This window comes from Impatiens glandulifera, chromosome 3, assembly GCF_907164915.1.
Source record: "Impatiens glandulifera chromosome 3, dImpGla2.1, whole genome shotgun sequence".
In the NCBI taxonomy this organism is placed as follows: domain Eukaryota; kingdom Viridiplantae; phylum Streptophyta; class Magnoliopsida; order Ericales; family Balsaminaceae; genus Impatiens; species Impatiens glandulifera.
Genome location: NC_061864.1, coordinates 18,297,981 through 18,324,442, shown reverse-complemented (window position 1 = coordinate 18,324,442; position 26,462 = coordinate 18,297,981). Strand labels below are relative to the sequence as shown.

General features: G+C 32.4%; 3 protein-coding genes, 6 non-coding genes and 1 pseudogene across 9 annotated transcripts; 7 read left to right on the top strand and 3 right to left on the bottom strand.

Annotated features, from left to right (window-relative positions):
• Window positions 1-958: 958 nt before the first annotated feature.
• Window positions 959-2,653, bottom strand: LOC124932100 (annotated as a pseudogene).
• Window positions 2,654-5,633: 2,980 nt separating this feature from the next.
• Window positions 5,634-8,096, bottom strand: LOC124929338 (DNA-damage-repair/toleration protein DRT111, chloroplastic). Its single transcript, XM_047469673.1, has 2 exons — window positions 7,188-8,096; window positions 5,634-6,054 (listed from the first exon to the last, which is right to left on the bottom strand). The coding sequence occupies exons 1-2, from the start codon at window positions 8,004-8,006 to the stop codon at window positions 5,761-5,763; spliced, it is 1,113 nt and encodes a 370-aa protein (XP_047325629.1). The 5' UTR covers window positions 8,007-8,096; the 3' UTR covers window positions 5,634-5,760.
• Window positions 8,097-8,190: 94 nt separating this feature from the next.
• LOC124929339 (60S ribosomal protein L36-2-like) lies at window positions 8,191-10,434 on the top strand. The gene is made up of 2 exons (XM_047469674.1): window positions 8,191-8,258; window positions 9,966-10,434. The coding sequence occupies exon 2, from the start codon at window positions 9,980-9,982 to the stop codon at window positions 10,310-10,312; it is 333 nt and encodes a 110-aa protein (XP_047325630.1). The 5' UTR covers window positions 8,191-8,258; window positions 9,966-9,979; the 3' UTR covers window positions 10,313-10,434.
• Window positions 8,473-8,548, top strand: LOC124933140. Its single transcript, XR_007098852.1, has one exon. It is a non-coding gene; the product is annotated as a small nucleolar RNA Z195/SNORD33/SNORD32 family (small nucleolar RNA).
• On the top strand, window positions 8,800-8,886 carry LOC124933216. The gene has a single exon (XR_007098922.1). It is a non-coding gene; the product is annotated as a small nucleolar RNA U31b (small nucleolar RNA).
• Window positions 8,984-9,059, top strand: LOC124933150. The gene has a single exon (XR_007098861.1). It is a non-coding gene; the product is annotated as a small nucleolar RNA Z195/SNORD33/SNORD32 family (small nucleolar RNA).
• Window positions 9,281-9,363, top strand: LOC124933154. The gene has a single exon (XR_007098865.1). It is a non-coding gene; the product is annotated as a small nucleolar RNA Z196/R39/R59 family (small nucleolar RNA).
• Window positions 9,447-9,522, top strand: LOC124933142. Its single transcript, XR_007098854.1, has one exon. It is a non-coding gene; the product is annotated as a small nucleolar RNA Z195/SNORD33/SNORD32 family (small nucleolar RNA).
• Window positions 9,773-9,859, top strand: LOC124933218. Its single transcript, XR_007098923.1, has one exon. It is a non-coding gene; the product is annotated as a small nucleolar RNA U31b (small nucleolar RNA).
• Window positions 10,435-13,881: 3,447 nt separating the features above from the next.
• On the bottom strand, window positions 13,882-26,343 carry LOC124929371 (serine/threonine-protein phosphatase 6 regulatory subunit 3). Its single transcript, XM_047469715.1, has 20 exons — window positions 26,194-26,343; window positions 25,863-26,062; window positions 25,385-25,488; window positions 23,360-23,449; window positions 23,166-23,241; window positions 23,014-23,088; window positions 22,788-22,841; window positions 22,544-22,603; window positions 22,354-22,470; window positions 21,607-21,701; window positions 21,306-21,508; window positions 19,181-19,278; window positions 18,979-19,082; window positions 18,735-18,900; window positions 18,508-18,630; window positions 17,945-18,027; window positions 16,622-16,763; window positions 15,757-15,786; window positions 14,897-14,970; window positions 13,882-14,818 (listed from the first exon to the last, which is right to left on the bottom strand). Exons 2-20 carry the CDS (start codon window positions 25,899-25,901, stop codon window positions 14,377-14,379), a joined length of 2,175 nt encoding a protein of 724 aa, XP_047325671.1. The 5' UTR covers window positions 25,902-26,062; window positions 26,194-26,343; the 3' UTR covers window positions 13,882-14,376.
• Window positions 26,344-26,462: the final 119 nt, after the last annotated feature.

Sequence of the window (26,462 nt, the reverse complement as noted above, 5' to 3'; positions counted from 1 at the left end):
GTGCAAGTAAAACTGAACCAACTGTCTAGACATCGAACCAAAGCACAACTGCTCAACCTAGTTAAAACTAAAAAATATATATCATTTGAAAGTAAAATATATAAACATCTATCTTGTTTTCAATTGAAAGTAATATATATATATATATATATATATATATATATATATATATATATATATATATATATATTAGTCAATATTTCATTTTCAAAAGCAAATTTTAGGTATATTGTATTATTTAGCAATAAATTTTTATTTAAAATTAAAATTGATCCGATTGACCCAACTGATCTTTTAATCGATTAAACTGAATAGACGTAATAAATTAAAACCGACGGTTTGATAATTTTTTAAACCGACTTTAACGGTTTGGTGGTACAACTGAATTGAACTACTTGATCCTACAAGTGAAAATATGTTCTTATTTGATAAAAAAAAAAAACGAAATGTTGAAAATAGTAGCTAAACTAGTTGAAAGGTAACACTGGTAAAATTGTTCTAAGTCATGAAAAAAATTAATGGGAAGAATATCATATTTATATTTAGTTACCCACTAGATATATCTACTTATGAATTATAAATAGTCTATTTTTATATAATAACTTGAAAAAATGTGTCTTCATAAAGGTAGTTCTTCATATGATCCTTGGTCTGCAAATTCATATGAGATTTATAACCGTTGATGAAGATTCAAACATGGTCATGGTTATGGAAATGAAATTTATTAACTGTTCTTTATAAATCTGACCATGATCAACTGTTCTTCATCTGAAACTACAAATGGCCTTCTTCATAAATCTGACCATGACCATGTTTGAATCATAAACTTCAAAATGCTGTCACTTTTGATTCATTAGATTTATAGTTAGTGTGCTTTAAACATTACATATATTATTACAAGCAAAGCATTACAACATGCTAGTTCACAAGTTCAAAATCTTAAAAAGAAAGAAAAAAAAAACAGTTTTATTTTTTCTTTATATGTATAATTGGAAAAAGTAAAGGATATATTTGAATCAATTAGCAGGAATCCACTCTAGTTCTAGATCAATCTCTCCAGATTCAACATTCTGCAGCTTGAGTCTCACTTCCTCCTTCACTTTCCCGTCTATTATATTAATGATGCTATCTTCTATAAGCGCGTTATCATCCGACATTAGCCATTTCCCAATTTGCATATCTTGAAACATTGATGCATCCCCGTATGCCATTGCTGAAGTTATCATCGATTGGATATCGATATCTGCTTCCCCCATTATGTCATCCGCTGAGAATGTGTCATAGTCATACACTTGCTGCATATGAAAATCATCAATTTGTTTTTTAGATAACTACCCACAAAAGAAAATGACAAAAAATACATACCAATTTCACAGGTCCATAATCCTCAGGCACTGAAAGCTTGAGATCCTCATTCCAGACCGGATTAAGATTACTCTTTATAACTGTTGTTTGCACTTTCTATTATAGTAAAAATGAATCTTGTCATTTTTAAGTGAAAAGAAAACATAACAGAGGGGTTATAACTTATAACTTGGACTTATTTGTTTTTGATGTGTTTTCACCATTTCTTTTGGTGACATTCGCAAAAAAGAAGAAGAAAACATAACAGAACTCGATGATGGAGATTCACCTGCCCAGCCAGAGTAAGAACAACATAAGGATCACTTGACAACATATCTCTCACGGCTAAATTTGTCCCCTTTATCACTTTTACTTTCAGCATCCCCATAATATCCACAATCCCGTCCTGCCACCAGCATTCATTCACCAATTAAGTTATTAGATTTATTGTGCAAATGAAATCATTATTGATGAAAAAAGTGATTATTTTGACACTTTGACAAATTGGAGATACCAAAAAAGCTCATATTACCATATGAGGTGAAGAACTTGAACTCCGCAAGCTGTCCATAATCTTCTTTGATAAGCTGGATTGAAGAGATGAGGCACTCTTGGAAGAATTTGAAGAAATCCGCAAGCTTGGCTTCAAAAATGCTTGGAGCTCATACTTAGATCTATATGGGAGGAGAAAAAAAAGGGTTCAAATACTTTTGAAGAAGACCAAAATAACATTAGCAATGTGTTGAAACAAGAACTAGCCTGATATATTTTGCACGTTCTTCATGGCCAGCATCTGGCTTAGGTTTTGAGTAACCATCTGGAATATAGGCTTCGTAAATAGAATTAGCAGAAGCATTTCCACCAACTTCAATCATGGATTCAATTTCATCCTCCCTCCAGTCATCTAAAGTTACTGATAACACCTGTAATTGTAATTTAGTTTAACAAAGGAAATCGAAGAAATCTATGAAGAATGAAGAGCAGCAACTAATTGAATTAATTGCCTTTGAGATATTTGTGCCTAGGCTTCTGTGCACACCACAACATTTTAAGCATATGAAAACTCCAATATTGGCTGACCTGAAAATAAGATATAACCATTTGATGAGTAGTATAAATGTATGTATTTTCAGATGGGACTGAAGAAGGTGAAGATGAAGAACATACGCCCACTTGGGGTCTGGAGAGCTACAATCTGCACAAATTCGATTATCACTTTGTAACTGTAGATCTTTCAATCTTCTTTTACTACTCATTTCTGTTTTCGTGATTCACAATAATTCAACAGAAACGTTTCCTCTTGTACAGTCTATGTGCAAAACTGCAAATAGAAATGGAAATTGTGAATTCACTTAAACGATATATAAAATCAAACCCTATGTTTGAATTTGTAAACATATAATGGAGATAAAAGAAATTCATAATATTGGAGATAAAGAAATTCATAATTCCTCCAAAACTGCAGAGCTACATTTGTTCTTAAGCTGAAAAACAGAGGCAATAGGAGACGCAAAACAGAATGGCGGTCGGAAGTGTATTGGAAAAGAACATGTTGCTGAGGAATTTGTCATAAATAACATGAATGGAACCAAAATCTGGCAATGCGGAAAGTTGGCGATAGAATTCATTCATTCAAACAGAATGTAGAAAAACGATGCGAAGATTGTAGCGGGATTTTCAGAGAGGATTCAAATTTTTTTCCAGAGACTTACTTTGAATCTAGACGCCCGACGCAGAGGAGGCAAATGCAGAGGAAATTGGTTGTTCTTACAATGAGAGAGGGAGAAAGAGAAGAAAGATATGTGCCAAGGGACCTCGCCGGTTAAACAGTTTTTTCTTTTCGTTTTTAATTGGACTATACAAATATTTGGGAATATAACATATTAAATTACTCCTTCTATTTTCAATTAAATCACGATTTTACCTACAAGTCTTACAAATCTGATAGCATACCCTTCTTATGCATCTCATTCTAGGGATGATGAGGTACCCGTAGCCGTATGCCGTAGCCGTATGCGATACATTTGAATAACCTAAGTCCGGGTTTATGTATTTTAAATTGAGTTCGGGATGAACGATAAAAAAAAGTAGTCAATCAGGTTTAGAATAGGGAGTATGTGAGACCCAAAACCAATTAAAATACTCGACTATATTAACATTAGTTTTTTGTTTTGTTAAATATTAATGTGATATTCGTCCTATCCTTACATACATAATAATATTACAACTCTTTTTAATACCAACTCTTCATCTTTAATATTTTTTTTTATTTTTTTTTTTAATAACAACAAAGTTGATATGCCATTCAATATCTACAATATACTTATATAAGTAAGTAATGCTCTTATTTTTTCGATATCATTAATTTTAAAGTTATTTTTTAATTTTTACTTTGTAATTTTTTATAATAAAATATATAAATTTACACTTTAATCGTTTAATCGTGTAATGAGATACTCAAAATCTAGTACTCGACGAATCAGAGATAAATATAGAAATAGAGATACCCAAATTCAGAGTCGAGTAGTAAATAAAATCGAGTTTGGAAAAAGATACTTCACGCATCACCATCACATATCATCCTTTATTATATCCCATTTTTATGGCTATATTGTGAAATGGATTTAAGATTTTTTTTTTTTGAATTTTGGGAAAGATTAGCCTAAATTATATATATATTTTTTAAAAAGGTCCATTTATATTAAAAATAAAAAAAATTGTTTACTCAATAAGTTATCGAGTTCATAAATTCTCGAGAAGAACGATTAACTCCCGACAAACTCTATTGACTTTCCTAAACGAATCTCAAAAAATATCATAATAATAATATTATGAATGATACGCATCGAATGATACGCATCGAACGAATACGATCAATGAAAGTTTGACGATTTCTCTCCAACCAGATAGTCCACAAAAAAAAAATAGTTGGAATGATAACCCAAATATATATGTCTGTCATATAAGCCGCATCAATCTAAACTTTTTAACAACTATCCAAAGACTCAGGCATCACCCAATGAATTCCAATAATACTGCACAAAAGACTTCAAATACTAATCACCTCTCGATAATTCAAAAATAAGTGAGTTGTTGATTCAAACTTTTCGTGACACATACGCTAACCATAATACAATCTTTTTTCATGCACATACCATATGTTAGAATTCTACCATGAATAACACTTCATCCAAAGAATGAAATCTTGGATTAAATCTTTTGACTCTCAAAGTTTTTCCCAACAAAATTATATAAAATCATCTAACGAACAACTTGTAGCAAATAGCAATGCCCACGTAAAACTATCTATTTCTTGTCAACGTATAACGTCTTATCCATTTCTAATTGAAACATAATTTGAAAAAAATTGTCTGACTTATTAAGATTAACTCAAAGATCGAAACATGCACCGAATAACCATAAAATGTCCCGAAGGTGTTTAAAATTTTATAACTAACCTGACCCATGCAGAGTGTGTCATCAGTGAAAAAAAAATGTGATATGATAAAAGAATATTTTCTTAACCCACAACTCACTCCACGGATAAGTACGAGTTTTTTTGTGAAATTCACTATTTTTTAGAGAGATTCCATAACAATGACGAAAAAAAGAGAAAGTGAATCACCCTGTCTAACCACTCTAGAGGTCTCGAAAAATCCCTAAGAACTCTCATTAACAATGACAAAATGTTTATCTGTCGAGAAATAAAATATAATTAACCAATCCATTTCGCACTCATTCTCATTTTGTTCATTATCTGAACTAAAATATTAGTTTAACTTTTAAAATTTAAAAGTGTCCAACACAATTATGATTTGTGTAAATTTTTAAATTAGTTAAATTAATTCTAATTTTAAATTTATGATCATAAGATTTTACATGATTAAAATAAATTTATATTTATAAATTGAAAAAAACAATATTATTTAAATAAGTGATTTCATGTAATTTATTTTGTAATTATAATTTATTTTAGTATCATTTGATTTATTATTGTTTTAAAATTAATTATATATAAATAATATTAATATATAACTAATACTATTTTAAAATAAATTTTAAAAACTGATTGCCTGAAATAGTATAAAGTGTTTAAAAATTCTTCTGGAACTACTAAGAAAACAAAATTGATGTATTATGATATAAAAATGTCAAAATTATTTTTTTCATCCAATTGCAACCAAACTTAAAAATGAATATTATTATTATTATTATTATTTTTTAAAATTCAAATTTATTATTTAGAGAAAACTAACCCAACCTCCAACATGTCAAACTCACAAAACAAAGAAGAAAAAAAACTTTCAAGACGGGTAAGACCCATTTATAATTCGGGAAGAAATGTCGGGTCTTTTAACAACAACATGCTTAAACCTCATCTAATTACACGTCTTAAGATCATAACTAATTGCAAGATTAGAAACCGGGAACTTCTCCAGGTAATGGGGCCAATTCATTATTGTTAAATTTGTCGACATCATAGAATGTAGCTTTGACAACCCTTCCGGCAAAGAAACGACCTTCAAGATCAATTAATGCTTTTGTTGTTTCCTCGGGTCTCTCAAACTGTACGAAGATCCTAACCGCTTCCTCGGCAGGGAAATTAGGCTCTGTGATCTCAAATATGAGGACACGAGTAACTGTTCCGTATTTAAGACACTCTTCTGCAACTTCGGATTCTAAATCATCATCCACTTCTCCAGGTCCAACCTTTAAAGAAAAAACCACAAATGATTTATTTCCATACAAACAAACAATGAGAACGATTAAAGTGAAAATGCCCAATCTTCCTAACATGTAGATTATAGTACTAACTCTGAATCAACTTGAGAACTCTCTCGTCACTAAGCTTATCAATCTTTGCCCTTTTTCTCATACCTGATGATTTAGGTTTGTCAAAGTCTTTGTTGTTCACTTCAAGTTTTGATTTTGTAGTTCTTATATGTGTTGTTCACTTCTCATGTTTTCTTTAAGAGCAACACTCAGATATCTCATCCGAATGTTGATTTAGATGACTTAGTTAGACATATATTCATATTGATGTTTTCTCGTTCAAATTGAGACTGAGCTCCAACTCCATAAAGTGTTTTCAAATGGACAATTCTCTCACCTTCTTAAAACACTAATAAACACACCTTTTCTTATTTACTAATTATAAAGAAAGGAAAGAAAGGTTATTCAAAACCATCTAACATAGTTTATGTGTCTTTTTATCCTGATCTAGATGAGAAATTATTAAACCTATCACAGGTTAAGTTTAGTTTCCAAACAAAATCTCATCCAAATACGTATCTGAATCAAGAACTTTTGTACCCATATGAGAGACCCCACAATCTAACCATTCAAATCACCAAATATCCAATCCTAATAATCAAGTACAAAATCATTCTAGAACAATGTGAAAAGTCCAAAAGGTCATCATAAAGCTCGTCTATACAGCAAGGAAGTTGTGAAAATGAAACTATATATATGCAATTGGAGTCATTTGGACAGCTAAATTACATTGCACTAATACATTCACTTAGTAAGTACATTAGCCAATTGGAAGCTAGGTGAAGAAGAAATGTTGATTTGATTGAAGAAAGTGAATAAGAACATAGATTAAATTGGGCAAATAGGCAAATATATGTCCTTCAAGTAATCAAATCATTAAAATAAGAACACATAATGCTTCTATAGCCATGAAAGGAACCAAAATCCCTACTTCACATCATAATACATGTTATCACTAAATGCTTCTATTGCAGTTCATAGCAGAATTTCATGTTAAGAGAGGCAATATGGAGCAATGGTGAATTACAGTCAATGAAATTATTATGCAGAGAAGTAATATCAAAGCATACCATGTTCCTGAGAAGTAAAACTCGAGTTGGCTGATTGGCGAAATTCACGCTCTTCACCTTCTTATTATTATTATCATTAACAATAACTCCTGCTCGTTTGTCTGTCTTCTTAGCCATTAATGGAGTTGTAATCCCCTGTTCTTGTTTCCCAAGCCCTTGCCCTTGTTTCCACCCCATCTTTGCCATCATCCGCTGTGCTGCACTCATCTGTCCACCTGCACCAATCCCCAATCCGACTGTTTCCGACTTCCCAATAGAAAACCCATCTACATTCGAAGGAGGCGAAGGAGATCTTGGAACTGCACCGCTCATAGCCGCCCTCCGTTTCCAAGCTTCCTCACCTGAGATATTCAAATCCCTATGTTTTTCCTTTTCTGCTGCTTCCTTCTCCTTTCTCTCCCTCTCCCTTTCCTCATCTTCCTGCCTTCTTCTATCCATCTCCCTCTTCATCTCCGCTTCCATAGTTTTCCTCTTCTTTTCCCTCCTGTATTCTTCGTAATCATTAGGCTTAGCTGGATCATACTCCTCCAAAACATTTGACGTCACGGCAACAAGCGCCGGCGGGAAACTTGGACTCCTGAGGCCATCATCACCCACAGGCAAAGAGGCTGATAACATCACAGGCTTGGGATGTATTGAAGCTACAGGTTTGGGCCTATTTTGGGGCTTGAGAATCGTCTGCGGCGGTGCAAATGCAGGTTTGCGTAACGTCGGCGGCGCCATCTTGGTGGCGCTTGACCAGACGGTGGAGGAGTTGACGATCTTGTCTTCATCGGTTGAAGAAGGAGGAGGTAGATCTCCATACAAACCACCAAGCATCGTATCAATGAATCTGTATGAATAAAAAAGACCCCAATTTGACAGATACCCAAACCCTAGAAGGTGCTCAAAGTTCTCAAGAATTCCTCCAAAGTCGAAGACAGTGTACAAGATCCAGACGCCTGGTTATTTTTCACAAGGGCAAAAAAGTAATTTCACTTTCACAAGAAAACCTAAAAATTTCACCTTTAAATACACGCAGGCTCTTATTTCTTAAGCCCTCCTCGGCGGCGATTACCTTAAGACCCAACTGTGAGTCTCTCTCTCTTTCTCTTTATATCATCATCTTTGATCTATTGCGTGGTTTAAGTTTAAATTCATCTACTTGTCTACATGTAATCGTTCAATTCACAAGCTACTTTGAATTAGTCTAGTTTTTTTCAATTTTTATTCTGGATTTCGTATGGAATGTGATGATTGATCTGTTTAAAACAGTTTTGAAAATGGCTTGTTAATGGAGATCTTTAATGGGTATGAGGATACAATTCCATCTTTTCTGATGTTGAATGATGAACAAAACATGCACTACCATCTGACCCATTTGTTGTTCTCCAATCATTTTAGTACTATGTTTAATTCTTCTTAAATCTTCCCATGGTATCTGATGCCCAGACTTATAACTGTGTCTGGTTATCCCGTTTTTTGGGAACACATTGATTTTTGCAGATTTTTGCGACACAGCTAGCTTCTTATCAATAAGCTTGCTGTTACTTTTTCCCTGCTAACATTTTCAAATATATAAACCTGTTCAACAATGATCTTTGAATAAAATTATTTCAAATAGGTATATTTGGAATATGATGATAGTATTTTTGTCGCCCCAGTCTTACAAGTATCTATATCTAGATGCTTGGTGGTGATTGACATTCATAACTGATTCCCTTATGTTTTTTATAATATTTCTTGAACTATCTATTGATCTGTTTACATGTTTTTCTTAAAACTGTTTTCAAAATGGTTTGCTAATTGAGATCTGTAATGGGTATGAGGATAAAATTCCACATTATCTGATGTTGAATGCTGAACAAAACATGCACTACCATCTGACCCATTTGTTGATTGTCCATATGATTCCACATTATCTTTGATGCTTTGTGGTGATTGACGTTCATAACTGTTTTTTTGAGAATACATACAATCACTGATCTCTATTTTGACCAGATTTCCTTCTCAATTGATCTGTGTAAAAACTGTTTTCAAAATGGGTATAAGGATACAATTCCATCTTATTTTATTGATTACATTCTGATACTTGGTTTTTGGATGTAAAATGATGCAATCAATGATGAAGAAATTACATATACTGATATCATGTGAGTGTTATACAATTTATCACCATCTTTCGACTGAGATTGCAGAAACGCAAATTTTCCATATCCTGATTTAATATTTTTGTTTCTGGTTATTTATATTCAAAATTCCTTGTTATTTGAAATCTGTAATGGGTATGAGGATAAAATTCCACATTTTCTGATGTTGAATGATGAACAAAACATGCACTACCATCTGACCCATTTTTGTTGATTTTCCATATATGATTTCAATTTACAACTTTGTTTTTGACTCTCTGTTCAGTGTTTATAACACTGTTCTTTCCCATGGTATCTGATGCCCAGACTTTATTCTGTGTCTGGTCATCCCGTTAATTGGGAACAAATTGAATTTTCAGGTTTTTGCGACACAGATTGCTTTCTCTATAAGCTTACTGTTACTTTGTCCCTGCAAACATTTTTGTTTTCAATGGTTGATGATTCTGTATATATTAGGAATATGATGATTTATCTTTTGTCGCCCCAGTCTTACTTGTATCTTTCTCAAGATGTAAGGTGGTGATTGACATTCATAACTGATTCCCATTAAAATACAATCATTGATGATCTATTTATCATAACTTTTTGATCTTTTATCACAGTTTTCTGTTACTTTCTCTTAATTAACATTTTTTGATGTTAATTGTAGGAAGAAGGGTTATAATGGCTCCTAAACAGCCAAACACGGGTCTCTTTGTGGGGTTAAACAAAGGGCATATAGTTACGAAGAAAGAGTTGGCTCCAAGACCATCTGATAGGAAAGGAAAAAGCACGAAAAGGGTTCAATTTGTTAGGTCTTTGATAAGAGAAGTTGCTGGTTTTGCTCCTTATGAGAAGAGAATAACTGAACTTCTCAAAGTTGGAAAGGACAAAAGGGCTCTGAAAGTGGCTAAGAGAAAGTTGGGTACTCACAAGAGGGCCAAGAGGAAGCGTGAGGAGATGTCTAGTGTTCTTCGCAAGATGAGATCTGCTGGAGGTGCTGAAAAGAAGAAGTGAAGTTGAAGTGTTTTGTTTTGTTTCTTGCATCTTAATGTGTTTGTTTTTGAAGATTTTGGGAATTTTTTATTGACTTTGATGATGTGCAAAGATGATTAATTCTAAAAGGGTTGTTTCTTATTATTCTAATGTCATATCTTGGGAAATATTAGTTTTTTTTAGTAAATAAACTTATATAAATAGATAAATAAAACTTTTATTTATTTATTTATTATTTATTGTCCACATTAATTATAATAGATGTATATATATTTTGAATTTATGAAACTAGATTTCTTTTAAAATAAATTATCATTTTTACCACCAACAATTTTAAATAAAATTTTGAGTTTAACTACATAATTTAGAATCATTTCAAATGAATTAATTTATCTAAATATTAATTCAATTACATTCAGATTTTCCTATGAGCTAATTAATTTAACAAAATTAAGAACAAATAAACTAACTAAATATCAAAATTTAAATAAATTCTTCAATTAAACAAACTTTAAATAGTAAAATAATTAGCTTACTGGATTTAATTTTTTTTTAATTTAATCCATTTTAAACACTTTTTTATTCCACTATACATTCTAATCATTAAATCACTCTTTTCATAATCTAAAATATTAAATACTCTCACTTTATTCACTTTATTCACTTTTTATTAATCTTAAATTTTAAATAAAGATTATATATTCCATTATTATTTGTGACTCTAACTTGAATTGTTTTGAACCAATAGGGTTCAAACTTTGAAATATGCAATTTGAAGTTCAAACTATTCAAAATTTTGTCATAAGAGGATTTTTCCTAAACGAACCAAATTTCCCGTCCCTCTTTATTTTTATTTTACGTGGATTTGTTTTTTAATTTACGGTTATTTCTAATTCAAATACCTATTCTCAAACCCAAAATACAGTAAACATTTCATTAAAAAGTAATTCATCTTTAACTCAAAAGAATATTTTCAGAATATTTCTTTTTATAATAATTTTTAATTTTTTCAATATTATCTATATATTTATCTAAAATTATAAATTGACCCATAACTTTATAACAATTTATTAATTACTTTTAAATTCTAATTATAAATCAATTATTTATACAACTGCATAAAAAAATTTGACCATTATTAAATAAACACAAATTACATTTCACAAACAAAAAAAATACAACAAAACAAACCTTATTAAAACATACTTTCCACACATAAAATAGACGATTTATCAATTCTCGGAATGTCTTTTTCAATTTTTTAGTTAAATAATCGGAATGTCTTTTTCAATTTCTTAGTTATGTAATGGATTATTATATTTTTTTCGGTTTTTCTACGTGTTTTATTTTATTAAAATTATTTTTATTATTTATTATTTTTTTTATCAATATTGTTTATTATTATAAATTTATAATACTTAAAAAATATAAAATATAAATATAAACAAATTTAAATATAAGTTAATCATATAAACAAATTAAAATTACCATGAATTAAATATATAAATAAAATATAAATAAATTATATAAATAAATTGAAATATAAATAAATAAAAAATGTAAATAAATTAAAATATAAATAAATTATGTAAATTAATTGAAAACAAACTAAAAGAACTAATATGAAAGTTTTGAAAACTTTTAAGTATGTGAACAATATCTCTGCAAATTTGAGATTGGAGGAGAGAAAATTTGCAGAAAAACTCAAAATGCCCTGCAAATTTGAGTTTGGAGGAAAATGGATTTGCAGAAAAAAACTCAAAATACAGTTGAGTTTATAGGTGGGTTGGAAGGCTAAAACCTATTATGAAGATGAGTTTGAGTTTGCAGGTGGGTTGTAAATGAACTGAAGTGTCATTTTTTTTATTATTTAGATGACGTGATATTTAAAAAAATACAGCTTCATCCACCTATCCTACTTCAATCATGGGCATATGAAATTAGCCTTGTAGAGTTTATGGTAATGCTTACACAAATGCATAAATTCCAATGATAACTTTACAAACTTAACTACAAGAAATTATTCTGAAATAAACACACAAATTCACAACACTCAATTCTCCATTTTGGGTTATAAGTTCACACTAAAAAATCCTAATCTAAACCCTAAATTCAACCTATCTCAATATACGAACGAAAAATTTAAACCTAAATGGAACCAAATATTAAATACGATTGATGGATGGTCGGATAAAGATTTTTTTGAGATGATTAAAGAAACAGACGAGCAATGAAGAAATGAATTAAAGAAGAGACGTTTTGGAGAAGGGAGATACACTTGTATAAAAAATGATATGTTTCACTTTTATAAAATATTTTATTGTCACGTCAATTAAAATAAACGGACCTAACATCCATTTAGTAAAAAGTTCAAAATTGTCAAAACTTTGATAGTTCGAGCCCATATGGTAATAATGCCCTCAAATGTCCCAAGTTCAAGCACCAAATGGTAAAGTGGGAAATTTGAGGAGATGACCCTATTTAAAGGGTGAATTACCATTTGTGTGGGTCACTAATTTAAATAGCGCTGGTGACCCTCTTTTTTTTTAATGACAATTGTACCCTTGCGTAACGCACCTCCAGTTGCGTGACGCAACCGATTTTTTTTTTTTTTTAAATTTTATTTTCGTCTCGCGGTTGCGTGACGCAACTGGGGTATTTTCGTCCAAAAAATTTCATAATTAAAATTTTTGAAAAAGAAAAAAATTAAAAATTGCGTCACGCAACCTGAAGAAACGTGACGCAATAGGGACATTTTCGTCAGAAAAAAAAGAGGGTCACCAGCGCTATTTAAATTAGTGGCCCACACAAATGGTAATTCACCCTATCAGTAGGGTCATCTCCTTAAATTTCCCAATGGTAAATGGGTCATTAAAAATTCAAATAACTTACTTATTTATTTATTTTTATTTTTTTATCAAACAAATTTAAAATAAAATAAAATACTATATACAAATAAATTCTCAAATGATCAAACAAGTTTTAAGGTCTCTTTTAATTTGAATTATTTAAATAACCCAAATCCAAAAAATACATTTTCTTTAATTTCCCCTCTATTTCATTAAACAAAGTATTAAAATATTTTTTTATTTTAAATTATGATCTTTAATTTTATTCTTTTATATTATACCCTTAAAGTCTTTTTTCAAAAATATTATATATTTTCTCAAAATTATCACTAATAATTATTTTTAAATAAATCAAATTATAATTTTAACAATATTACGAAAAGCCTAAGAAAACTATCATTAGTGGCAAAAATAACAAAATAGAGAATTATTGCAAGATAAATAAAATTTTCATCTATCAAGACTAAATTTCCCTACAAAATCAGATACACGTTTTAGTTAAATTTTAGTTAATGAAGAATACTACAATAGTTTGAGTTAGTTTATATGCAAAAAAAAATATTTTTTTAATTTTAAGAAACTAACACAATCCCACTTCAATTTAGTCTCTTCCAAACATTAATATCGCAACAAATTTGAAATATAAAATAGTGATCACAAATGGGGTTGATTCATTTTATACTAAGACCATATATTTGGCCAACAACATAATAAACTTTTAAAGAAAAAATAAGGTTAACATTGGATATGAGAGAAGAGTATAATGAAACAAATACAGAGAGATTATTCCAGAAAGAGTAATTTGAGTACTGTCTAGAAAAGTGACAACATATCATGAAATGAATAAAGGTAGCTGAAATATACAAAAATATACCCATAATCCAAGTCTATGGTTTTAACCTAGGTAGGGGTGTAAATGTTATATATGCCAGGAAGTATTTTACTTACTTCAGCCTAAAAAAATATATAAAAATCACATTAGAGCATGCATGCTTCTTCTTCTTCAACTGTCTAACTTCCTTGCTTCACAACCTTTTTTATTTTTCCTTTGTGGGGGGAGGAGGAATATGATGAAAGAAAAAAGAAAAAAAAAAAAAATCCTTTTTTGTCTGGTATGGAAGCTCAATCAAATCATTCAATGTACTACTTACTACTTACTGTAAAAGTGGAGAGAATAAGATAATAACCTTTGTAGTAGTAGGGTCTAGGGTTTCTGTCTTGAGAATTTACATAAACTTAATCTTTTTTCTCAATTTCAGCTTCTCCAGAAACCACATCATCTTCTGCATTAGTAGAAGTGGTTGCAATTATTAAAGCTGGCTCTGAAGAACAACTAGTAGACAACTCTGTTTTCGGCTCAACTTCACTATCACTTGCCAAACAAGACTTATCCTCCTCCTCAACCGGAGAAGAAGAAGAAGAAGATGGTGACATCTCTTCTGCCGGCTCCCTCCATTCAACCCATTCAGGATTATTATTATTATTATTGATCTCTTCCGGAGGAGGAACTTCTGACATTATCAGTGGTTCAGGATCATTGGATATTTCAGTATCACCCGAATTATTGTCGGCTTCCCCAACAGTTGATGAAGAAGGAAACGAGTAACCAGAATTGTCCGGCACTATTCTTCCATCCTCAAAGGCAAACCAGTTTGAATTGGTAAATAGCGAAGAGCCACTGGACAACAGTATTCAGTATATTCAGCATATTATTCAGTATTATCAAAAACCCTTTTCAAGCAAAAGTTTTGTTTACCTCTCCTGGTCATCATCTCCAAGACGAAGAGAAGATATTACAACTTCAGCAGACTCATCATCGAAGTAGATATCCTGCCATTAAATCAACGTCAGGCACTAGATCCAACCAACAATGTAACAAGAAGAATTAATATGCAACTCACATGGTGATTTATCCTATGAAAACTATTTAATTAAGCATGTGCAGTCATAGACAACAGTGATCATCCATAATTCATAACCTTTCTTTTTTGTTTCTATATCTAGATTTGGATCCAAATATGTTTGTAAACTTTAAACTTAGTCAAAGACAAATGAAGAAACCGATGGGTTGTTTCTCATTGGATTCGGATCTGGGAGCCATATGTTTATCAATTATCACTACAAATAAAAGAAAGCATCAACTCCAAGGTTATGAAACAGGGCAATAAGGAAATTCAGTCCTCTTTTTCCCATATCCACTTTCTCTTTCTAGCATAAACTTTTTCCATTTCTTATTAAAACCAACCATCTGGCAGATTATGGCCTTTATATTTCACTACTTAAGCTACCACAAAAATGAATAGTACAAGTGTTAACGATAGCTTCCTAAGGTTATTTTACACGATAAACATTAGCATATAATCAACCACCACCACCAAAGGAAGAAAAAAAGAGCTAAAACAAAACCAACCCTATAATAAATTCTTGCTTAATCTTATAGCTGCTAGTTACCAGAAATTATCATCAGACTTAAATGTAATTAGCAGACAATAGTCAATCTGGACAGAGATCAAAGTCAATCCAAAGTAATTCAATATGCCTTCTTTCTTCGAAAAAGAAAGCTGCAGCAGTGCATTCGAAATCAAAATAGAAGGAATACACACTGAAATGTAGTACCTCGTCAATTTGATCAATTGATCCATGAGTCTGCATATAAACATAGAAAATATTTAATCAGAATGACCATTAAAAGAAGTGAAATGTCATTTTTTGTAAAGGAATAAGTTGTTCAGCAATGAAGACTGTAACATTGAAAGTTATAAAGGAAACCAACTACTGAAAAGAAGATGTTCTGTTGCAACTGCAATTAACATTTTAATGTACACTATCCATGTGTCATTAAAATTAAAATAGCAGCAAAACTATCTGCTGAAGGAGAACTACAGTAAAAACAGGGGTAAAGAACATTGGACATGGTTTGCTGAATGATTTTTTTTATTCTCTAAAATGCAATACAACCATAGGATATGAAGTCCAAAATTTGCAATTAGACACCAAATAAAAACTTAACCAATAGAATCAGTATGAAAGTGGAAGGGAATAGCTTGTTGCAACAGTCCATGATAAATGGTTCAATCGATAAATTAGGAGTTCAAGCTGAAGTCCTTCAGTCCTTTCAGGGGTTCCTCCTTTTCATAAGGTTTGGGAGTTGAAGAAAAGCATCATCATCTCTTACAGTCGTGGATATTTCAGAACCTTTTATTCAAGGTATGCTTCTATGTTTGTAGCTTTAATCCTTGGAAGCTATTGGCCTTAAGTTAGGGGCTTTTTCCTTCTCTCTGTCTTTTTTTTTCTTGCTAGGTTCCTTCTTGTATTCATGAAAATGTTTAATCCACACTTTCATATGCAAGCTTTAACTTTAAAAAACAGAAGAAGTAATAACCTGGTGATACTTGTGCACTTAGGCAACTTTGATGAAACAGACGAGCAAATAAAGAAAAATCAATGGAGACAGAGAAGTTAAACTTTATTTGAAGTGTACCTCATCAGTTTCATCGTGTCTGTAGCCACCACCATTAAAGGCCTGGTTTAGATTATTTGCTAAAGCTGCGACATCATAGTCCCTATCTTGGTAATCATCATCATCACTGTCCCTTGTCCTGTCCTGTACAGAATTTGGCCTCCTGTAAAGATAAACCAAATCATAAACAGCATTAAGAAGAGCATATATAGGTGGTAGAAAATATCTCCTCTTCTTGTCTAGGGGCAACAAGAGGTGGATATTCCCAGCCTCCTTGAGAGGTCCTGGGTTCGAGCTCGTCAGGCGGCAAGTTCTACGTCTGCCGCCTAGTTAAATAGTTAAGTGTATTGCGGGTTATGTTCTTAACCCCCTTGTGGCCACACTTTTTTTAAGGGATAGAAAATAAATTCCCAGGGATTAGGTCAAATCAGACAATATTCTCAAATGACAATACAATTAAAGGTGCTTCATCAGTCAAAACTAACCTTTAGGAAGTAAATTGGAAATCTTTGAATGCACATCTAAAATGTGTCCCTAAGAAATGCTATAAGCAGTGCAAATGTGTGTTTGAAAGTCATGAAATATTAATTTGCTTTATGATTGCCAAAGAGGATCACCCATATATAAGATAGAATACTCTATGAGCCTTTAATGTATCCATATACAGATGCATAAACAACTGCTTCTTAAAACAAAACAAAAAAAAAAAAACTCAAAAGAAGAAGAAAAACGACAATTTCATGCTTGCATGAAGAGAAGAAAAACTAAGTGGTAAACGGACGAGGAACCAGCAAAGTGCAATGAGTCAACATGCCTAGCTATCCAAATTTCTTGACGGACATCTATAATGTGACTATTGATATATACTTGCTATTTTTCTACATAAATCCTGATGCTTTTATTATTAGAATTTTAAGGCTAAAAAAGAGAAAGACATATCTGTCATAAGAGAATCTGGGATGCATCTTAAATATGGTGAAAATATATTTAGAGGTGAAAATATAAAATAATATAATATCTTCATTTTGCACACTCCATTACTTTTTCTATTTTTGTAAATGGCCGGGGGTGTGAAGACTCAAACTCATGACCTTGAGGACATGAGTTCCTGCGCTTTACCACATGCATCAATGTTTCTCTCCAAGGTGATAAACATGAAGGTCGCCTCCATTCAATGAGTCAAGAACACACATAAACTTCCACACACTGGAATACCTTGTCTAATTTGTGGATAAGTCCTTGATTTTTAGTCAAGTAACAGTAATCTCTAAATCAAGTACTTTATAAAATGCATCATACAATCTATTAAGAAATGTGTTTATTCAATAATTAAGAAAGACCTACCCACATCCCCAATGATGAACATTTTCCACGGCATTCCGCTTGGATAGGATGTTAGTATGCCATTCATCCCACTCGCTATTCTTCTGCAATAAGGCAATTCTTGAGCATGAAAGAAATGAAACTCTGTGAAATTTACTCTAGTCATTTTATCTTTGAAGTTTGTGGAGATCATATGGCTTACAAAAGGTTAGAGTACTACAAACCACGAAATACGCTAAATCAGCGAAAAGGATATAACCAGAATCATGAACAAATTTAAGCACGTCAATATTAAGAAAACAACTTGCCTACAAAACAATGTAAGAGAACACATTATCATATTTTCAACAAACGCTTGGTAAATGCTGTCTGAACGTAACCAAAATGAGAGCAATCCTGAGTCTAACTTGTCAAGCTTCAAGGACTGTCCAATTGAACATCAATATGATGTTATTGATTTAGACTAATGGTTAAAGACCTTATTTTCATATGGGAGGCATAGGGTTCAAATATTACCATTCTCAGAAAAAAGAAAAGAAGTAAAACCAAAAATGTCCTGAAACGGAAAAGATCTAAGGAAAAACCTGGAGATGTTCTAGTATATTGCTGTTGCTACACCCAAGTTGAACAATTTTGTTAGCAATGCGTGTTATGTGCCCAATATTTCCAATTCTGGGTGGCTCTTTACCTTCGGCAGGTATTGTCGGCTGCAAAATTTTAATTTAGTTTGCCATAGAAGTGGAGTCAGAGAAAGAACATGTATACTTCAGGACAAGAACAGTGAAATGTTAATGAGAAATGGTTGTCACACCTCCGCTGGTTCAACAACCAAGAATAAGTTCTTTTCTGCATCAAGTATTTTTCCAATTAGGTTACACTCATTTAGTAGATGATCAGTAAACGTAGTGTTTTTGCTCTCCAAGCAAGAGACTACAATATGCTCCACATGATGATGCAAGAAATTATTATAAGGATACCTGCAATAAACAAAGAAAACGTGGTAAGAAGCCAAAGATTCAGATTATCATAAAACAATTGATATTTGGGGTACTTACTTGAAGAACAACTCCAAAATCTGTTTTAGCGCTCCCAAGCGAATTAGTTCACCTTCCGCACTTTCATTACCAACCGCCACCAAGACAGAGATGAACTCAACTATCTGAATTGTGCCATAATTTAATTAGCTGAACAAATCCATATGCTGATGGAATTCAGCCATACATTTTAATGATTACTTAAAAGATAAACATAGCATACCTTCAAGCGATGTTTTCCAAGAGGCGGCTGCAATTTACCATATGTAGTTACTAACACATTTTCATGTGATGGAGAATCTAAAAGCTTGAGCAAATCACCTGCAAAATATCAAAAATTTAAGATGTTAATTTGGAAATCCAACTTATGATTATCCACAATAAGAAATATGACGATATAAAGTATTTCATGAATAGTCTCTAGTACACCAGTAGGCAATAACAGGACTTTGCTCTTTCAGAAAGCAAAAAGAAAAACATAAGCTCTAAAGTCCTTTCAGAGGTAGGAAATGGGGTGTGAATGTGTGATGCAAAGACTAGGGGAAAATATAATGTAAACTGGGTTACAGAAGATGAAACAAAAATTAGAAGACAGGGGAACATAGATGCAGAGAAACAAACACCATAAAATAGGCACATTATTTCACGGATTATTTGTATTCTTAAGGCGAACATTTTGATGTAACTGTTAGGCCCACGAAGGCTAGTATATAATGGGTAAGATTAGGGTTAGGTTTATCATGTTGAAATTGTAGCTGAAAAGCAAACACTATCCTCTCATCTATTTCATATTGGTTGTCTCCAAGCTTCTCATCTAAAGGCTTAGGTCATTCCTCTACCATCTCTTCTTACATTCCATTATCTCATCCCTTTCTTATCAGTTACAGATTAACACCACAACTATATATATATATATAGGAGAATACACACGGTGTAGAACAGTAGATATCATGTTATGACCCTTGCAAACCAAGATTAAACTGTGTTTTGACCACTGCAGACTACTCTTTACTAAGCACAGGGAAAAGGATCGTGAACATAATTGGAGACTGAGTTAGGTTTCTTTAAAGTCTGCTTGAGACAGAAAGAAATAAGAGAGAAAATATTCAAAAATAGAAGTGAATTAAAAAAAAAACTACATTGAGAAAGAAAATGATGCAGACATTTTAACAAAATTAATGCTGCATGATTAATTTTTTAGGTGAGAATTTTCTTCTAGGAAAATGATTAAACAGATCTTAGATTTTGACTTTATTCTTTAAGAAATAACCACAATTCAATAAACATATGCATTGAAACAAAATGGAAGAATTCTCTGATAAGGGATATCAATATTTGTGTAACCATTGTGTAGCATGTTCAGAAACCTGCAAATCTCACGACTTAACTAAGGGCAATGAAAACAAGGGTAATTACGAGGAAAGAGTCTTGCAGATGTAGTTTTATCATACACTTCTTCTGCCTTGATACAACTAGCGCAAGCACAATGTTACCACGGACCTCACTTCCAGATTTTAATATAACTCCCTACATGGAATCTTGTTATCATGCCATTATATAGGACCAACCTTCACACTTCTTAAAACTCCAATGCACAAGAAAATTTAGTACATTAAAATATCAAGCTTATGTTATGAATTCCATTTATCTCCTCAAAACTTGAATCCAGATGTGGCAAAATACACCAAGCTTCAATTATATGTAAAAAAGGGAGGTAATGATGACCATGAGTATAATGCAACTGAAGATGAATGGAATAAGTGGAGACAAAAAGTATAATCACAATTGGACAAACCAAGGCCATCTTCACTATAATATTACTGGCTTCATTTGGAAACACTATTTCAGCCATTCGGAGGGGATCATGTTTATAAATGGGATGTATCTGAGCTAAGCTCATTCCATAGAATCGCTCTTTGGGCTGGAGGCAGTGTCTGATTGGGCTTGGTGAGGGCTCAAAAGATTTGTTTGACAAAATTTATGGTAACTCGACTGTTGGGTCGTAGGTGGAAGGCGTTTCAAAGTGGCGCGATTCCAAACGTGTTTGGATATGTATCAAAAAATCCATTGATGATTTCTATATCCAAATACAAAAGTGTCTCCAAATGAAGTCAGTTTTGTTAGGAGTACATGCTTAACAAACCACATTTTACAATTGTCTGGTGCTACTTTAGGTAACATTAATCCAGCCCTCATTTACAAACTAGCGAATTTAAGGCTGTAAAGTACTTGATACACAAAGTTCAGCACCACTTCAACATTTCCATTAGCTATGTTGATAATGTGATAGAAAAATTGTATGCTAAACAGAAGAGGTATAAACAACAGAAAAAATAACGTTATCTTACCCAGGCTTCCCAGCATGCCCTCCACTGTCTCAGGGTTGGGGCTTACTGTAGGTCCATGTGTCATGTACCGATTATATATATGATATGTTCCCATTGTTAGCCTTTTGGAGTCCAACAAAGATATGCATACTGTTAAAGAATTGACTAAGACAGAATTTGGTCGAGTATCTCCCAAAGCATGATGCAATAGTCTACCTACAAAACTGGAAAATATAACACGAAAACAAAAACTCTTAAACAATAGAAGCAAATAACAACAGTGCTCACTAGAAACATTTCAGATAAGGAAATTAAATGCTACCTGGGACTAGATATTTTTGCTGCAAGTCCTGGAGGAGCATATCGAGTTAAAGCACAAAGAATTTCAGCGGCATTAGCATGTACTTCAGGAGATTCCTGAAAATTACAAAACCGAATATCTGATATGCACCTTACGCTGAAAATAAACTAAACAAACTTTATTACCTCCAACTCAAGCGAACATAAAGATACTCTTATTACATCCAACTCAAGCAAACTTAAAGAAACTTTATTACATCCAACTCAAGTGAACATAAAGATACTTTAATACCTCCGAATTCAAACACCAAAATGGATATGACGACACCAACTAACCGCTAAGCAGTAAATTCAGCAAAAAAATCATAGTAAATACTTGCTATATGTTGCAGTAAAAAGTAAAATATAGTAACAAAATCATATGCAGACATGCCCATGTATAGCTCAATAAAGCATATAAGAATTAGTAAAATGACTAGACATGGGCAAGAAATTGGAAGAGTGCCACCAATGCACAAGATCATGTTTCAGAGGATTTATCACTACTGCAAAATCAACAATTAATCAAGATATCTACATGATTCCTGATACATGGTCTACAAGTGGATAAACATACAACATCTTATCCCATCCCTAAACAAACAGCCTAATTCAATGGCCTAATAAGTCCTGTTCGATTAGTACTGATTTCAGTTTACTTAGAACTTATTTAATGATATTCGTATTCCATGTAGTTGAAAGGAATATTATCACAGTAAACTCAACACACCGATGAACTGAACTTGTCCACAATCATCTCCAGCACATCTGTATCTTCTAGCCACTTCATGGAGCCCGTAAAGTTAGTATAAAGATGTTCATCAGAACTAATTAAACGAATTAGCACCTGAAAATGAACAAGGCAATCATCAGCATGGGTTTGGATACAAGAAAAGTGACCATGTAAGCTATATGTGAACCTCCATGATCGATGTAATTCCAATAAGATCAACCAGCTTCCTTATAATTTCTGGGTGATCCTGCAAGCACAAAAAAAGGATGTCACAAACCCACAGGTCAAAAGCAGCAATTGAAACATCTACACCAGAAACTTCCACAGATGTGAAATGTATTTCCAAGAAGCAAAGACTCAACCATACGAGGCACATAAGAACATGAAAAACTCAGTTTTCACTATGGAAAAACAAAATATCTGCAACTTACTTGAATATGATTCATGAAAGGAACTGTCTTCCGCAACAACAGGGAGATGACAACCTACCATGGGTAAGTTAAAACATTAAATAACAACATGAAAAAAAAACAACAGCAGTTATCCAAAATGAGGTGGTAAAAGCAAAATGCATTAAATCGCCAAAAATGGTAATAATGTCCATACTGACATGGAAAACGGACTGTATGATTTTATTTCTAACAGAGGGAGAATTACCTTACTAAAATAACCAGCCAATAATGTATTATGAGTGTGTTCTGGTTCCAAGAAGGAAAATAGGAGCTTCATCAACTGTCAATGTGAGAATGGTATTCTAGTTAGATAGAACTAAGAGACTGTTCCCAATAAAAACTAGAAAGATGTATCACCTCCTCGTCTTCAACCAGAGCTTTGAGTATGATATCAACTTCACATGTAAAAATTTCACAGGCAACATAAGGAAACCTGTGAAAACACCCCAAAAGAATATGTAATGTGATTAATCACAAATCCATGAGAAAGAAATACGATTTTAGCTACACCATTTTGGCAATAGCACATTAACATGCCGAAAGAAACTTACTTAAAATTTCTTGTCTTATCCGCATCCTCGTCATGAGCTTCTTTCACTATATATTGTAGTAACTGTTCAACCTGAGCTCTTTCGCGTAAGCTGTAGAAGATAACCATAAAACACCATCAAAAACAGCATTGCCATTAAAATTAACATGGAATGTAAAACCAGCACTAACATTGTGAATTAAGTATAAGAATCAAGAAGTAGAAACGGTTAATCTGACCAATAAAAATGTATGTTTCAGTAAAGGCACAATAGAATCAATATAAATATATTTTCATGCAGTCAGCAGGCTAACTAAGTAGCAAACAGAAAAACGCAACAACCATTTTGCCTCGCAAATATGCATAATTTGTTGAGCGAGCTAGAGGTTGATAATATAAGGCACACCTTCTATACCCAAAATGATACAAATAAAAGAAAAAAATGTAGGTATTTTCATGTATCTAATTATTTAATTAGAGGAAAAACTATAAAAGTCTCACAGTATCACAATTCAAGAGAGAGCCATCAATCCACTAGCAGTCTAGATCAGAAATTCTTTTTCTTTTTCCAGGGTTTATTCCCCGGAGGAAGCTAGCACATCATCCCACAGCCATGATCCCCCACATCAATCAATGTGCTTTCGGTGAGAATCAAACTTGAGACCTCAACCCCTCAAGTCAAAACTATTTCCAATTGAGCTACCTTGGGTGGGTTCTAAATTATAAATTTATGGAACATGCATAAAAGGAATTGATAAATTCCTGAGTAAAGTTTCCTCAGCAACATCAACAATAGAAGAGCCATAAAAGACAACATCATATACATTTACATGAAGGATGGAGATCTAGTGCAGCCAGGCGATTAAGATGACCGCCAAAAGAAAATTGCATCAGAGTGTCTTCTTCCATTTGCTAGATGGAAGAAACATAAAAGTTTACATTTTTACTTCAGCCTTAAATATCCTTCCTTTCCCATATTCGGCTTCTGGAGGAGAATCCAAAGATCGGAGATGTTCTGTTAATTAACTTTGTGTAGCCCTAATATTTAGAGGCCATTATTTTCTTTAACTGCCAAAAAAATGGTTATGACAATTTTATAGTCTCGTGTATACATAGCTAGCCTCCCCGTGCCAAAGAATTTTGTGACCATGGACACTCAAATCAAATTTCTAAACATCCATAATTGCATGGCCTGTCTATGGTAAATAATCTCCATTTCATTGGTTGAATTATCTAGTTACACATCCAGGTATCATAGAGCATAATGTCCCTATAGAGTTTAAGCATCAGACTAAGGATCCAATTCTCTATATACGAAGATATTTTGGTTCCTGTTTTTGTTAGGTGCTTTTAATTATCACTTCTTAGGAAAGGGAAAATAGAGAGAATGGGGAAATATAAAATTATAACTTTCAAATGAAATTTAACTACATTGTCATACAAGGAATTATATGCATCTTTACTCCAAGAGAAAGTAAAATTACAGCACACTAGAGTAGTTCAAGTGGAAAAGTAAGTGCCTAAGAGACCAAACGTCACGGGTTGTGCTAGCTTCCTAAATTCAAAAAAAAAAGTTCACAATTTTGAATACTTACCTTCAATCAATTCATAACAAAGGAGAATATGCATTTCTCCAACCAAATAGACAAACGGATTTATAAACTAAGCATGTTATAACTCACATTTTGATACAAAATCAATTACCTGAAATCACCTTGATTGCCCATTTATTATTAAGGGGCACAGAATGATTGTGTAATATAGTGAGGATTGGTAGATGGACATATTTGGTGAAAATAAAGGCAAAGTTCAAAATTTCCCAACTACTTATCCAATCATTTGATTTTGTAAGAAACAAATAAACAAATGTCAGATTGCTCTATTGTCGATTCTAAGGGAAGTGGTCATTGATGAGCCATATTTCTAATAAAAATTCCTTGTTCTTCCATCAGAAACTTCTCAAGAAACACATTAAAACTCTCCCTATGAGCAAACTATTTTCCGAGTAAAGGAAGTCATGAAGCAAACAAGCAGTTGAAGATATTACAAATTAATTAAGCGGCTGTTCTGAGATTTGCACTCTTGAATTATTTCATCTTCATCGAGTAGATCTTCCAGCGTAAAGTTCTCTTTATCCATAATCGTCTCCACCTGAAAATTATTTTAAACAACAGACAAATGGTAAATTACAGCTTTACAAATATACATACAAGGAACTGTTAACGCCTGGATCTGTCCATTTGATAGACCAAACTATTTCACAAGCATCATTTTAACTCTTCATACATGAAACTTCCATTTTCTTTTTACCTCTTCTATATTGTATTCGTTTCACAATCATAAACCTTATCAATCATTCAATCCATTAGACTTGGCTAAATTGAATTGACTTATAAAAAGAGTTTTTCAGTAAGAATTGTCAAACTTTGGATTCAAAACATCAGTTATAGCTTATTACTTCAAGTATCTATCAATCACATTAATTAAGTCACATTATACAGATTGAAGAATGCAAGAAAACTTACTGGAGACGAAGTTGACAATCCTGTCATACGCCAAAACATCTTGAATTAAGCAAGAAATTAGCCTCGAAAAGGTTATGAAAATCAGATCCGACGAAGAGAAATCCCTAAATTTATCGTCAAGAAAAGGCCGTCTGCTACGAAAACAACTTCAAGAATTCAATTCGACAATCCTTATAGCTCCAAGGATAAAGATCGAAGACCTTCAACAGAAAGATGAGAGAAAAAAGAAGCATAAACAGCGCAGTAGAGATAGCGAAAGCGTAAAAGATGTATTGTATCGATGAAAGAGTTTGATGACGGAGAGATTACTGTAAAAGGAAAACCAAATTACCTCCAATCGCGGACCGATGACCGCTCGAAGAAGAACAGTGACACATTACGAAATCTGTAAAGAAAGCTTTGTATTCTAAAATGTAGATAGATATATAAGATGTACAAAAGGTTTCAGTCGTTCATGTCCTTCTCTCTCCTCCTCTCTCTCTCTCTACAGGCTATTTTGAAAATTATTATTTTATTGTTCTAAGTAAATCAAAATAAAATTTTTGCGATTTAACTTAATAAATAAACTTGTTAATCTTAAATGCAAATCATATTTTTTAT

Coding starts and splice junctions, on each gene's coding strand:
- LOC124929338 (XM_047469673.1), bottom strand. CDS start 8,006: ATGCTTGGTGGTTTGTATGGAGATCTACCTCCTCCTTCTTCAACCGAT. Junction 6,055..7,187: donor TTTTACTTCTCAGGAACATG/GTATGCTTTGAT, acceptor TTTTCTTTAAAG/GTTGGACCTGGAGAAGTGGA.
- LOC124929339 (XM_047469674.1), top strand. CDS start 9,980: ATGGCTCCTAAACAGCCAAACACGGGTCTCTTTGTGGGGTTAAACAAA.
- LOC124929371 (XM_047469715.1), bottom strand. CDS start 25,901: ATGTTTTGGCGTATGACAGGATTGTCAACTTCGTCTCCA. Junction 19,279..21,305: donor GGGCATGCTGGGAAGCCTGG/GTAAGATAACGT, acceptor GATATTTTGCAG/GTGATTTGCTCAAGCTTTTA. Junction 14,971..15,756: donor CAATTGATCAAATTGACGAG/GTACTACATTTC, acceptor ATTTAATGGCAG/GATATCTACTTCGATGATGA.